This window comes from Staurois parvus, unplaced genomic scaffold (assembly GCF_062004578.1).
Source record: "Staurois parvus isolate SC_StPar_1 unplaced genomic scaffold, SC_StPar_1.0 ptg000207l, whole genome shotgun sequence".
Classification (NCBI taxonomy): domain Eukaryota; kingdom Metazoa; phylum Chordata; class Amphibia; order Anura; family Ranidae; genus Staurois; species Staurois parvus.
In genome coordinates, this window is record NW_028318003.1 from 1737815 (window position 1) to 1751802 (window position 13988).

General features: G+C 38.8%; 1 protein-coding gene across 1 annotated transcript in view; it reads right to left on the bottom strand.

The window, feature by feature from the left end:
- TECTA (tectorin alpha) overlaps window positions 1–13988 on the bottom strand; it is a 193102-nt gene that overhangs the window by 23540 nt on the left and 155574 nt on the right. The window contains exons 15-18 of the mRNA XM_089678642.1: window positions 7670–7950; window positions 6005–6115; window positions 2544–2746; window positions 360–523 (exon numbers count right to left, since the gene is read on the bottom strand). Coding sequence (XP_089534768.1) covers window positions 360–523; window positions 2544–2746; window positions 6005–6115; window positions 7670–7950 — 759 coding nt within the window. The remainder of the gene's footprint in view (window positions 1–359; window positions 524–2543; window positions 2747–6004; window positions 6116–7669; window positions 7951–13988) is intronic.

A 13988-nucleotide genomic window follows, 5' to 3' on the forward strand; every position in this document is an offset into this window, starting at 1 on the left:
TGTATCTTAGTGTAGATGTCTGAGAAAATCAGTGAGCCAATCACACAAGCAGGAAATTGCATTTCTAAGGGGCATTCTTAACACCATCTGTGTACAGAATGCCTCCAGGTTGCCATATTGCATTGCATTTTACAAAAAATTACAGCGCTACAGATTGAAAAGGAAAGGTAATTTTTAATAACATTTAATTACAATATGACTTGTGTAGCAATTGTATATGATATAATATTTTTCTTTATTTTTTCCAATGAAAATGGAGTTTTATGTATTCAGAAGGAATACCATAGGGTAATCATTTATACACAACAAAAATATTACAGAGATCTTTTTTAGATATAATTTTGGGCGTAGCTTCTTACCTAAGCATCGGTCTTATGACACTATCCAGAGAAATTTTGATGTCCAATTCATATGCACATGAGAACTCCACATTAATAGTTCTATCCCGTGTAATTATATTGCCTGTGTTGTTTGCACTCTCTATCCAAACAGTGTTTTTGTACATAATGTGAGTGCCATTGGACTGTAATACAAATAAGATAGTTACAAATATTTATAAATAAACTGAGCAGTCATAATGAAAAAATGCTTCTAACAAGTTTAAAGCACAGTTATCTTCTAGAGCTACTTAATCCCCAAAACTTTAATATGTGAACACTGATTTCCATTAGGAAGCTGGTACTAAGTCACAACCTTTACTAGTCTTAACATCCAATGATGGATTAGTGGGGCTGTCTGTCACATTTATGGACAAATCATGAGGCGCAGTATAGGGCAAGAACCATCTTCATAGTGAACCTCAATAGCTGAACATTAGAGCACTCTGAGTTGTGGGGCTCACTGAAAGTTGCCTAATGATATATACAGGCACCCCTGGGCTCCTGCGCTTCCATACTGATAGCACATGATCCAAGAAAAAGTAAGAGCAGATTTCATTTAAACTTCAGCTATATTTTTATACTGGGATTCTAGGAGACAGAAACAGCAGGAGAATTTTACTACTTCTGAATGAAACAAATTTAATCAGAGAATATATTTTGCCCAGAGCAATCATTTATTAGTCTTACTTTAAAAGTGCAGTTTCTAAAATTATTATTATATTCAGAAGCTATAATGATGATATAATTATTATAATACAGGATTTATATAGTGTCAACAGTTTGCGCAGCTCTTTAAAGGGAGACAGTAAAATTACAACACATTTCAGTACAGAAGGAATAGGAGGAATAATACTGATAATATTGAAAAGCCAATAAAAAAAGAAGGTCGTCACTTTCAAGGGTGCTCTGCACTCAGCCGATAGGGAAGCCCTCTCATCAGTTCAACCTCCGACCATGTACATGACATTTAGACATACTTTAACAATTAAAATAAAAATACTTCAGCACTAAAGTGTAGGAGGCCAGCGTCAAGTAGGAAAAACAGTCATGTGGCAGTATTTCTTGCTGGCTTCAAATTTCCATAGGTGACCAGGTGATTGTGGGCTTTGCTGTCCTAATAACTACATAACCAGAAACAAGAGGGGCACACCAGCCTCAAGCATTACCTTAGATATAAGTGGAATCATTTATTGAAAAAAATCAAGGAAATAGTTATACTCATAAACACAACTGAAAATAGGCTCATAAAACATATAGTAGGAAAACCGGCCTCAGTCTTGAACTCGAGCAGCAGCCCTAGATGGACGTAGGCAATATCACATGGCAGAAGCAAATGCTAAAGCCTTTCGAGAGCTATACCCACTTCCTCAGAACTTTTAGGAAGAGGGTACAGCCCTCAAACGTGTTTTTGAGCACTCCTATGTCTTATGAGCCTATTTGTTGTGATTATAAATTCGCAGATTTGTGATTTTATATTTATTGATTTTCAATAAATTATACCTAAGGTAATGCATGATCCTGGTGCACCCTTCTTCCTTCTTGGTATTTAAAGTGTTTCTAAACCCAGGACCCTTCATTCACTATATCTGGTCTCCCATAGTACACAGAACATGGAAGTGCAATTATTTTAGTAAATATAAACTGCTAAATACTCATCAGCAGTTAGAGCAGTCTTGTAACTTCTATCAGTGTCCAGCCGAGCGAGTTTTTATTCTGATGTAGGAAGATACAGGACCCCTGACCTCTTTCTGGACAGTGTTGATTGGCCCTGTGCTGATCACATGCGCTCTCTCAAAGAAAAAAAAAACTTCTCTAGCAATACACACTAAACTGAGCATGTACAGATTGACTCCACACGATATGTCTTATCAGGAGATAAGAGGGGGGCACTGGAAGAAGGGGAGGATCAGAGAAGTAAGGATCAAACAACATTTTTATACAATGCAGAGGATTAATCCTTTAAGTTCCACAGTGAGTATAAAAACTTGCTTTACTGCATATATAGACAGATTTTACGGTTGTTGATTTAGTACCACTTTAACAATTGTATTAAAAAATACTTTTTTTTTTGAGGAATTTAAATATAAAATGAAGGAAATGTTCTATTCATTCTTTCAAAACCAGAGCTAAGCAATTCTTTACTTATATAATGTACTTGTTTACCTGTACAATGTTTCCACAGTTTCCTTTTGTATTGTTTATTTGAAAAGATATGAAGTCTTCTCCCTCAATACCGGGGCAGTGCCTGTCATTGATGCGAACACCTTCTCTCTCAAATCCCAGCTGAAAGAGTTTACATTTTGATATTGAAACTTCCATCTGAGCAGCTTTGCATGTTACTTCTGCATCAATTATATCATGAGTGTCTGAAAAGGCAAAGTACACAACACATTTAGGCAAACGGCTAATATAGATGTTTGAGGTTTCTGTCCAAGAAAAGCCTTTATTACTTTAATTTAACTGTACTAAAACACACAATATAATATGATAGTTTTTGTTGGTGCTCCTTCTTCCAGAAACCAACTTTTATAATAAATGCCCTGATATAGTCTCATTTATAATGGAGATGTATAAAACCCATATAACAATTTGTGTAAAACAGGGTTTTATGTTTCAGCTGTGGTTTGCCAGCAAGGTTGTTTAGACCATTGCAAACTTACTGGACCTAGTGCACCCTCATGAGGATAACAAAGAAATTGCAACTTTTACCTTGACCCGCTTTCCCTCGGTACAATGCTCTAATATCTTTACTGTCTTTTATCTTTTTCTGCAATATTTAGCAAAAACAGGTGACCCAAAGCACATAGAAATAATGCCGCTAAACAGCAAGTATAATCATATTAGCCTGTGAAAATGTTTCTTCATTTTGGAGCATGGTACATGACTAAGGTATTGCAGGTATTATGGCTGCTCCTTAACCTTTAAACCCCCCCACCTACCCCTGTGACCTCCTTAAACCAAAAAACGACACTGACCCGCATTGGAGTTTAAAGGCCATAGCAGCCATTTTTATTAAACAACAAGATTACAACTTTGTTACCAAAATACAAATTCCTTATATAACTCACCGAACGTTATTACTTTATTACGTTATTACCTTACTGTTATTCCAGAATACCTCATTAAAGTCTAGGGTCTTAGAAGGCGACTTGTGTATCTACCACCAACATAGACTTCAAGGCCCCCAGCTGCAAATACACCAACTCGGAGACAATTTCCTAAAAATTACCCTCGATACAGCCAACTTACTCCTGAATCATTACTGCAATAAATTTGCTAGGATATCTACACCCATACATGTGATGGGCCCAATCCACCATTCTCCAAAATTTTTAAATCGTCACTGCCTTCCAAGACCCTGAGACCCCTGCCAACTGCTATGACAAAATAAACCCAGAAAACAAGCGAACCCCCCAAAAACACAGGAACACGACCAAGCAGTTACCCATCCAGGAAACTGCCCAAGAACCATCGAAAGGTCAGAATGGACAAAACAAGGAGAGCCCCACGAACGCAGAGCTGCCAAACAAGTCGTTTCGGGAGGGAGGTCAGGAGAAGCTTGTTCTACACTGTCTCAGCTACGACTGACTCCAACCACTTTGGCACCTCCTACCTTTCTCCACCCGAACCACCCCCTCTTAAGCCACACCTGAACCCCCTCGAATCAGCTAACACTTTTCCCTTTTTAATCAAAAACTCCTCTATTAACCCTACGTTGCTCCACCTATCCTGCTAACCTAGTCATATCAGGCCTTCCGCCTATGCTACTCATCTAGCTCCAGGCCTTATTCTTTCTGTAAATAAATGTGTACAGAAATACCAAATCATTTCAAGTTCTCAAGGGTCAAAGCACACTGGGCTTAAATGTTGCTTATACAGGAGTTTTGTGTTTTGCCTGTAGAAGCTGCTCAGTGTTATCCTAAGTAAAATGCTTTTGTTGAAGTGAATTAAGATCTCAATTAAAACTCATCTATACTTGCTGTATATTTTATTTTGCTGTCGTAGTGTTTATATTTGTTTGAATTGCCAGCTGGATGGATGTGCTTTATCTCTTGATAACATCCTAAAGTGTAAAAACTCCCAAATTATAATGCTTTTTTTACAATTTTTTACAAGACGCTGAGATGTTTTGCCTGTTTCCACCTGCACTCTTTAATTATGGATCCTAAAGGAGACAGATGGGGTTCCTGTATTATGGGGCAGTAAATTAGAGCAGCATATCAAAATTTAGATCACAACAGTCTCATTCAGCTGAACATCGAATGATAACAGTTCAATGGTTGAAAAATCTAGACTACAGTTTATATGATCTGAAGCACACTAAATATTGCTGTAACCCGTAGTTAAGATTTTTCACTGTCTAGATGGGATGAAGCGGGCCCTTCTATGCCTTTCAAGACACTATATTTTTAACTAATATTAAAATGTCTATAAAATTGCTTCTGGGCTTTAATATCCTGCTGGTGCTCTGTTTGCTGTGTTGTTTTGATGAGTTGTTCTTGGAACCCACAAGAGGTTCTTATATGCCAGACAGCTGTCTATCCTTAACTAAAACCTTCATATTGGAAAATAAAATCTCTTTAGAAAATTAAATTAAGAAATACATGTGTTATTGCTCATTGAAATACCTAATGAAATTAGGCTACCTATCTGAAGCTCTGGCAGCTTTCCAAATACCTAAAATAATATGAACAGGAGAAAGTACATAGAAGGGCAACCAAACTGATACGAGGCATGGAGGAGCTCAGCTATGAAGAAAGATTAGAGTAACTGAATGTATTCTCTCTTGAGAAGAGGAGATTAAGGGGGGATATGATCAACATGTATAAATACATCAGTGGTTCATATAGTGAACTCGGTGTAGAGCTATTCACCCTGAGGTCATCACAGAAGACAAGGGGGCACTCTTTACGTCTGGAGGAAAATACATTTAATCTCCAAACATGGAAAGGTTTCTTCACAGTCAGAGCTTTGAAAATGTGGAATAGACTCCCTCAAGAGTTGGTTTTGGCCAGCTCAGTGGATTGCTTTAATAAAGGCCTGGATTCTTTCTTAGATACACAGAACAGAACTGGATACTAACATTTATAGGTAAAGTTGATCCAGGGAATATCCAATTGCCTCTCGAGGGATCCCTGCAGGAGCAAATTGGATCATGCTTTGCTGGGTTTTTTTGCCTTCCTCTGGATCAACTGTGAATATAGGACTATAACTTTTTTTTTTTTTAATGGTTGATCTGGATGGACTTTTGTCTTTTTTCAGCCAGACTAACTATGTAACTATGATGTCACAAGATTAACAGCTATTGTCTTTATGACACATTATCACTGCAAAATACTTCTTAGTTATAATAATAGTTGCAAGTTGTACTTGCATGTATAAATACATTGTTTGCTCTCAGCTGTTATTAGCTCATTGTTTATTCTCAGGTTATTAGCTATTACCTATATATCAATTTCCCACTGGAGACCTACAACGGAGTGTAGTTGGCCCATAGTCAAACAGTACAGACTACAAGAGATTTGTACGTATGTTGCAGCATGTGTGCATTACAAGAACTCTGTTGCACAACTTGTATTATTGTTACTTATACTGTATATAATCTCTAGCTATAAAATGTTTACCATTTCCATAGACTGGTGGATCCATGCAGCCACAAAGCTCTCCTCCATTGTCTACTTCACAGCTCCTGTTGGGACAGTCTGCATCCACACAAGGATCCTCAATCACTCCTGCTATAGATGAAAAGGAGAAAAGAATAACTTAATGTTCCTATACCACAGATACGTTTGGGGTTAGTAAAATCTTTTTATTGATCTTTTAGGGGGAGTATAAATATTATTATTATTATTATACAGGATTTATATAGCGCCAACAGATTGCTCAGCTCTTTACATTATAGTGGAATACAATACAGTAACAATACAGTTCAATACAAAAGGGAGTTTAGGGCCCCGCTCCTCGGAGCTTACAATCTAGGAGATAACTGATATCACACACTATCTGCCATACCTTCAAACCATCTTGCCAACATAATATGCAGTTTAATGATCATGGGAAGTTGTGATATTGAAGTTCAGAAAAGTATACAAAAAACAAAAAAATAGTTATTTCTCAAGGATTTTTCATTTATCAGATTCCAGCTTCTCGAAGAAAGCACTGGGCAGTAAGGCTCAGTTCACACTAGCATTGAAAGCAGGCATTTGAGGGGCGTTTTTAATGCTCCTCAAATGCCTATGAAAATGATACACATGGCAACACATGGTGCTGTTCACACTGAAGCGGTAATGTGGCATCATGTCAAAATCGACACCTTTAGGGCTTGTTCACACTTGACTTCTTGCCAAATATAGTGTTTGACAGGCGTTAGACATGTGTTTAGGGAGCATTTTTAACACTCTTCAAATGCCCCCCAAATGCTCTAAAAAAATGCTGTGCATTTTTGAGGCATTTCATAGGCGTTTTCCAAGCGTTAAAACCACACCACAAACAAAGTTAATGGTATTAACGCCTCGCAAACGCCTACCAGGTGTTTGAGGAGCATCACCATAGACTTGAATGGGAGGAGTTGAAAGGCTTGGGATGCTGTTCAACATGAATGGAACTGCAACACATCACAGTTTGTTTCCTGCATTAACGAGCATTGAGCTAAAAATCACTAAAACACATATTCAAAATGAACTGCTTTATGCAGAGAAGGCATGTAATATGCACCACTCCTACTTCTCACACTGCTGAGCAGGAGCGAACTGACCATTCAAGCACTCGGGCACTTCCCGAGGGCCCGGGCTCAGTAGGGGGCCCCATGAGATGCCCCTGGTACCTTTCATTGGCTTTTTAATAGGATTTTTTGGGTGTGGGCAAGGACACAGGGGCCCCATGATCCCCTATTTCCCAGGGGCCCCATGAGTTGTCAGTCCACCCCTGCTGCTGAGCTTTGCAAAAGTAAAGAGAAAATGCCTGCTGAATATCCTGTAGGTTCAGAAGATGCTTAATTTCTGCAGAGATCAGTAGCTCATGCTTGCAGAAAAGGTGAGCTTTCCTTGGCTTGTTCACAAGGAGCAATTTATATTGAATATTTATTTTAGTGACAACACTTTGCCTTTCTCTGCTTCAACCTTCAGGTTTCCGGGTTCTGAGAATGCAAGTTTTTTTTTTTTCATTTAACTGTGTAATAAGTCTTTCAGGTTTTCTATAAATCTATTTTTCTCACTCTATTTGATATAATTGTAAAATCACACTTATTGAGTATTTTTTAGAATAAAAGTTGATAACTGGCTCAGACTTACAGCAGTTCTCCTTCTCAATCCATTCTGTGCTGAGAATTCCAAATGATCTGCATGCCTCTCCATAGGCAGCTAACGAACCACACAGCTGGATTTTTTTGCTATTGTAGCATCCATCAAGAAAACAAGATTCATAAAAGGGCACAGGATCCAACAGACCATAACACGGCTGGAAGAAGCCTTTCATATCCGTCAGTTTAAGGCAATAGCCATCACTCTGAAGCTTCTGGATTTGAACATTGTCACAAGTAGAGGCATACTGAGAATACTGCAACTCATTGCAGCTAAGAAAGAAAGAAAGAAAGATTTAAGTTACAATTTATGCTTTGTTTGAGTAACAGTACAGTGCTTATGTTTGCACCCCATTTGACTTGCAGCTCCAAAAACTTGGGTTTGAAACTCCCCAGAACACTATCTGGATGGAGTTTTTATGTTTTTTACAAGTTTGTTTGGGTTTCCACTAATGGGTTAAATGTCCCCCCAAAACACACTGATAGGTAAATTAGCATTCCACAAAAATGAAGCTACAGTTTGTAGTAAAGAGACATTCGGGTTCATTTACGAAAATAATACAGACTGTTCATTCTAAAAATTATATGTATACTTTGAAAAGAGAATGTGACCAAAACCATTTTCACTTTAGATACCCGATTATTTGCAGGGTAAATAAAAATATAGGATTTATGTTTGAATAGATGAATAAAGTGAACACAGCTTCTTTTTCAATAAACCAAGCAAACATTCACTATATCTCTAAGGCATATGACTCATGTAATTAATTTTCTTTACAGTGATTGTAAACATCAGACATGGAATATGAAATATATATTCCTCAATAGTGCACATTTGTCTCAATGCAGAGCACTAAGTGTCATTTCTATCTGCTTCCTCATTCCTCTCCTATCTACATGAGTCATTTCTGACAAGTTTTCACACCAAGAGGTAAAAAGGTGACAGGGAGGAGTTTAGGCACACAGCTTGTGATTGACAGCCTCAGCTATGTTCCTGTGCTGTGTAAAGGAGGGTGTGTCCCTTCCCTCTAATTAGCTCTCAGCTAATCTCTGCACTTTGCATGGCTGTAGAGAAGAGAAGACAGCAGATAAACAGGTACAACTTACGTTTGTTTCATCTCTGTGTATCACCTAAGGTCAATTACTTCACTAGGTATATGTAAGACTTTACAACCACTTTAAAGCAGTATTAAACCTAAAAACATCATAAAATGCAGTTTACCAATCCTTAAATGTGATGGCTGCATTCATTTTCCTTTTCAGGCTTTTTTTCTTTCATTATCACCTCGTGATCTAGCAAGTAACACACTTCTTGTCTTAGGTTGTCTCCACTCTGGATGGAGGAACAGTGGAGACACCTTTGGACAGCAGCATTGTCAATCTGGAGAGAGTGCAGTGTTAGATGGACTTACAGTTAGGTCCATATATATTTGGACACAGGCACAATTTTTATACTTTTGGCTCTGTATGCCACCAGAATAAATTAAATTGAATCAATCCAAATCAATTTGAAGTGCAGACTTTCAGCTTTAATTCAAGGGGTTAAACATAAATATCAAGTTCAAATTTTAGGAACTTCAACCATTTTTATACACAGTCCCTCCATTTTCAGGGGCTCAAATGTAATTGGACAAATGAATATAATCATAAATAAAATGTTCATGTTTAATATTTTGTTTAGAATCCTTTACTGGCAATGACTGCCTGAAGTCTGGGACCCATGGACATTACCAAAGACTGGGTTTCTTCCTTTCTGATGCTTTGCCAGGCTCTAACTGCAGTTGTCTTCAGTTCTTTGTGGGTCTTTCTGCCTTTATTTTTGCCTTCAGCAAGTGAAATGCATGCTCAGTTGGGTTGAGATCAGGTGATTGACTCGGCCATTGCAGAATATTCCACTTCTTTTCCTTCAAAAGCTCCTGGGGTGCTGTTGCAGTGTGTTTTGGATCATTGTCCATCTGTACTGTGAAGTGCCATCCAATCATCTTTGCTGCATTTGGCTGAATCTGGGCTGACAGTATATCTCTAAACACTGCAGAATTCATCAGGCTGCTTCTGTCTTCTGTCACATCATCAATAAACACCAATGACCCAGTGCCACTGGAAGCCATGCATGCCCATGCCATCACACTGCCTCCACCATGTTTTACAGATGACATTGTGTGCTTTGGACCATGAGCTGTTCCCAGCTTTCTCCACACTTTTTTCTTCCCGTCATTCTGGCATAGATTAATCTTAGTTTCATCCATCCAAAGAATGCTTTTCCAGAACTGGTCTGGCTTTTTTAGATGTTTTTTGGTAAAGTCTAATCTGGCTTTTCTGTTCTTCAAGCTTATGAATGGTTTGCACCTTGTGGTGAACCCTCTGTATTTGCTCTCGTGAAGTCTTCTCTTGATTGTAGACTTTGACAATGATACGCCCACCTCCTGGAGCGTGTCCTTCACTTGTCTGGATGTTGTGAATGGGTTTTCCTTTGCCATAGAGAGGATCCTGCGATCATCCACCACTCTTGTCTTCTGTGGACGTTATGCCTTTTATATGTTGCTGAGCTCACCAGTGCATTCTTCTTTCCTCAGAATGTACCAAACTGTTGATTTGGCCACTGCTAATGTTGCTGCTATCTCTGTGATAGATTTGTTTTGTTTTTTAAGCCTTACAATGGCCTGTTTCACTTGCATGGACATCTCCTTTGAACGCATGATGTAGGTTCACAGCAATAGATTCCAAATGCAAATACCACACTTAGAATCAATTCCAGACCTTTTACCTGCTTAATTGATGAGAAAATAACAAAGGAGTAGCCCACACCTGGCCATGAAACAGCTTTTGATTCAATTGTCCAATTACTTTTGGTCCCTTGAAAAAGGGGGGACGGCTACTCTTAAGAGTTGTAATTCCTAAACCCTTCCTCCAATTTGGATGTACATACCCTCAAATTAAACCTTTGAGTGTGCACTTTCAGCCCATATCCATTATACAGTCATGGCCGAAATTGTTGGCACCCTTGATATTTTTCCTGAAAATCAAGTATTTCACACAAAAAAGGTATTGCATTAACACATGTTTTGCTATACACATGTTTATTCCCTTTGTATGTATTGGAACAAATATAAAACAGAGGCAGAAAAGCAAATATGACATAATGTCACACAAAACCCCAAAAATGGGCTGGACAAAAGTATTGGCACCCTTAACTTAATATTTGGTTGCACACCCTTTGGAAAACATAACTGAAATCAGTCGCTTCCTATAACCATCAATAAGCTTCTGACACCTCTCACCCGGAATTTTGGACCACTCTTCCTTTGCAAACAGCTCCAGGTCTCTCTTATTGGAAGGACACCTTTTCCCAACAGCAATTTTAAGATCTCTCCACAGGTGTTCAATGGGATTTAGATCTGGGCTCATTGCTGGCCACTTCAGAACTCTCCAGCGCTTCTTTGCCATCCATTTCTGAGTGCTTTTTGACGTATGTTTGGGGTCATTGTCCTGCTGGAAGACCCAGGATCTTGGACGCAAACCCAGCTTTCTGACACTGGGCCCTACAGTGCGACCCAAAATCCTTTGGTAATCCTCAGATTTCATGATGCCTTGCACACAGTCAAGGCACCCAGTGCCAGAGGCAGCAAAACAACCCCAAAACATCATTGAACCTCCACCATATTTTACCGTAGGTACTGTGTTTTGTTCTTTGTAGGCCTCATTCCGTTTTCGGTAAACAGTAGAATGATGTGCTTTACCGAAAAGCTCTATCTTGGTCTCATCTGTCCACAAGACGTTTTCCCAGAAGGCTTTTGGCTTACTCAAGTACATTTTGGCAAACTGTAGTCTTGCTTTTTTATGTCTCTGTGTCAGCAGTGGGGTCCTCCTGGGTCTCCTGCCATAGCGTTTCATTTCATTTAAATGTCGACGGATAGTTCGCGCTGACACTGATGCTCCCTGAGCCTGCAGGACAGCTTGAATGTCTTTGGAACATGTTTGGGGCTGCTTATCCACCATCCGGACTATTCTGCGTTGCAATCTTTCATCAATTTTCCTCATCCGTCCACGACCAGGGAGATTAGCTACAGTGCCATGGGTTGCAAACTTCTTGATAATGTTGCGCACTGTGGACAAAGGCAAATCTAGTTCTCTGGAGATGGACTTGTAACCTTGAGATTGTTGATATTTTGCCACAATTTTGGTTCTCAGGTCCTCAGACAGTTCTCGTCTCCTCTTTCTGTTGTCCATGCTTAGTGTGGCACAGACAGACACACAATGCAAAGGTTAAGTGAACGTCTCTCCTTTTTATCTGCTTTCAGGTGTGATTTCTATATTGCCCACACCTGTTACTTGCCCCAGGTGAGTTTACAGGAGCATCACATGCTTGTAACATTCTTATTTATCCGCAGTTGTGAAAGGGTGCCAATACTTTTGTCCAGCCCATTTTTGGAGGTTTGTGTGACATTATGTCGAATTTGCTTTCTTTCCTCCCTTTTTTTGTTTTGTCCCAATACACACAAAGGGAATAAACATGTGTATAGCAAAACATGTGTTAATGCAATACGTTTCGTGAGAAATACATGATTTCCTGGAGAAATATCAAGGGTGCCAACAATTTCGGCCATGACTGTATAACTATAGGTTTGATATGTTTTGGTAAATATCTGAAAAAAGAATAAAATTGTTCCTGTGTTCAAATATATATGGACCTAACTGTAACTAACAAATTAAAACTGAACCTAGCTAAAACCTTTTAACGCCAATACAGCAACAGTGATTTTTCTTTTTGGGATAAAGGTTTCAAGTAAAAGAATAAAAGCTGACCATTGTAAGCACCCATGTCATTGGTAAATATGGTATTTAACCCTCTAATTGCCACTTTTGCTGGACAGCTTGGTCTGTTAAAGAAAAATCATAGGCTTACTGGTAGCATCACCAGGTGAATAATTTTTCTCTGACTGGAAAATCATACTGACAAATAGGTTGTTACCAGCTAAAAAATGTCCTAGATATTTGCAGGTGTTTCTAGGTGCCAGCACTTTTTACTTAATAGCACCAGAAATAAGTAAATTATCATTGCACAATGCCCAATAGTGAATATACTATGGTAACAACAGTAAGTATCCTCCTGCGCTTAATGCGGAAGTCGCAAACCTAACTATAGCTGCTGCCACTTAACTTAAAACCAATAAGTGATAATATAAAGTAACTGTAAATAGTGAAGCACTATAAATCCTATCTATTAAATACAGATAAATATTATATATTACTAGCCGTGCACACACAATAGTGCTCAGTGACAAATAATTACAAACAAATAAATATTTCTTTCCACAAGTATAAGTGAAACATAACCTTGAATATGTGACAAACTACAGATAATTGTGAAGTGATTCTTTAAGAAGAAAAAATTCCCGTGTTATTTATCAATATCTCTAAAAACACACTGTGTATATACAAACGTCAAACCAATCAAATTATATATGTGCTAATTGAAAACATAAAGTCCATGCAAGTGAATCTGTGCTGATGTGATCTTCACTCCAGTGAAAAATGAACAGAAATCCTCAAATGGCAGCAATGCCTGCTCACCTCCACACATTGACCCACACAGGGCCACAGGGCTATAATAAACAGTAACAGATCCTCTCCACTCCACTCATCATCACAGGGACCATGGGATAGAAAAAAGACCTCTGCTCAGTGCACTTTATTCACTCCTCCTCCACTCAAGGTAACATATATAGGGTATAAAGCAAGAAACCTTCCATGGTGCAGTATCTTTTTATTTCAATTGCAGATAAAAGTTGGTAAAGCACTCACATGTATCCCCAGTAACAATCGCCTTTGACCACATACTATGGGTGTACTGCATGGTATACTGGGTGTAGCAAGATGGCCACTGCCGGAAGTGCGTCACCACGTACCGGAAATGACGTACCGACACGTTGCGTCACATGACTCATGACTTCATCAGGGTTGAACCCTGATGAAGTCACGTGACGCAACGTTTCGGTACGTCATTTCTGGTACGTGGTGTCACACTTCCGGCAGCGGCCATCTTGCTACACCCAGTATACCATGCAGTACACCCATAGTATGTGGTGAAAGGCGATTGTTACTGGGGATACATGTGAGTGCTTTACCAACTTTTATCTGCAATTGAAATAAAAAGATACTGCACCATGGAAGGTTTCTTGCTTTATACCCTATATAAGTTACCTTGAGTGGAGGAGAAGTGAATAAGGTGCACTGAGCAGAGGTCTTTTTCTATCCCATGGTCCCTGTGATGATGAGTGGAGAGGATCTGTTACTGTTTATTATAGCCCTGT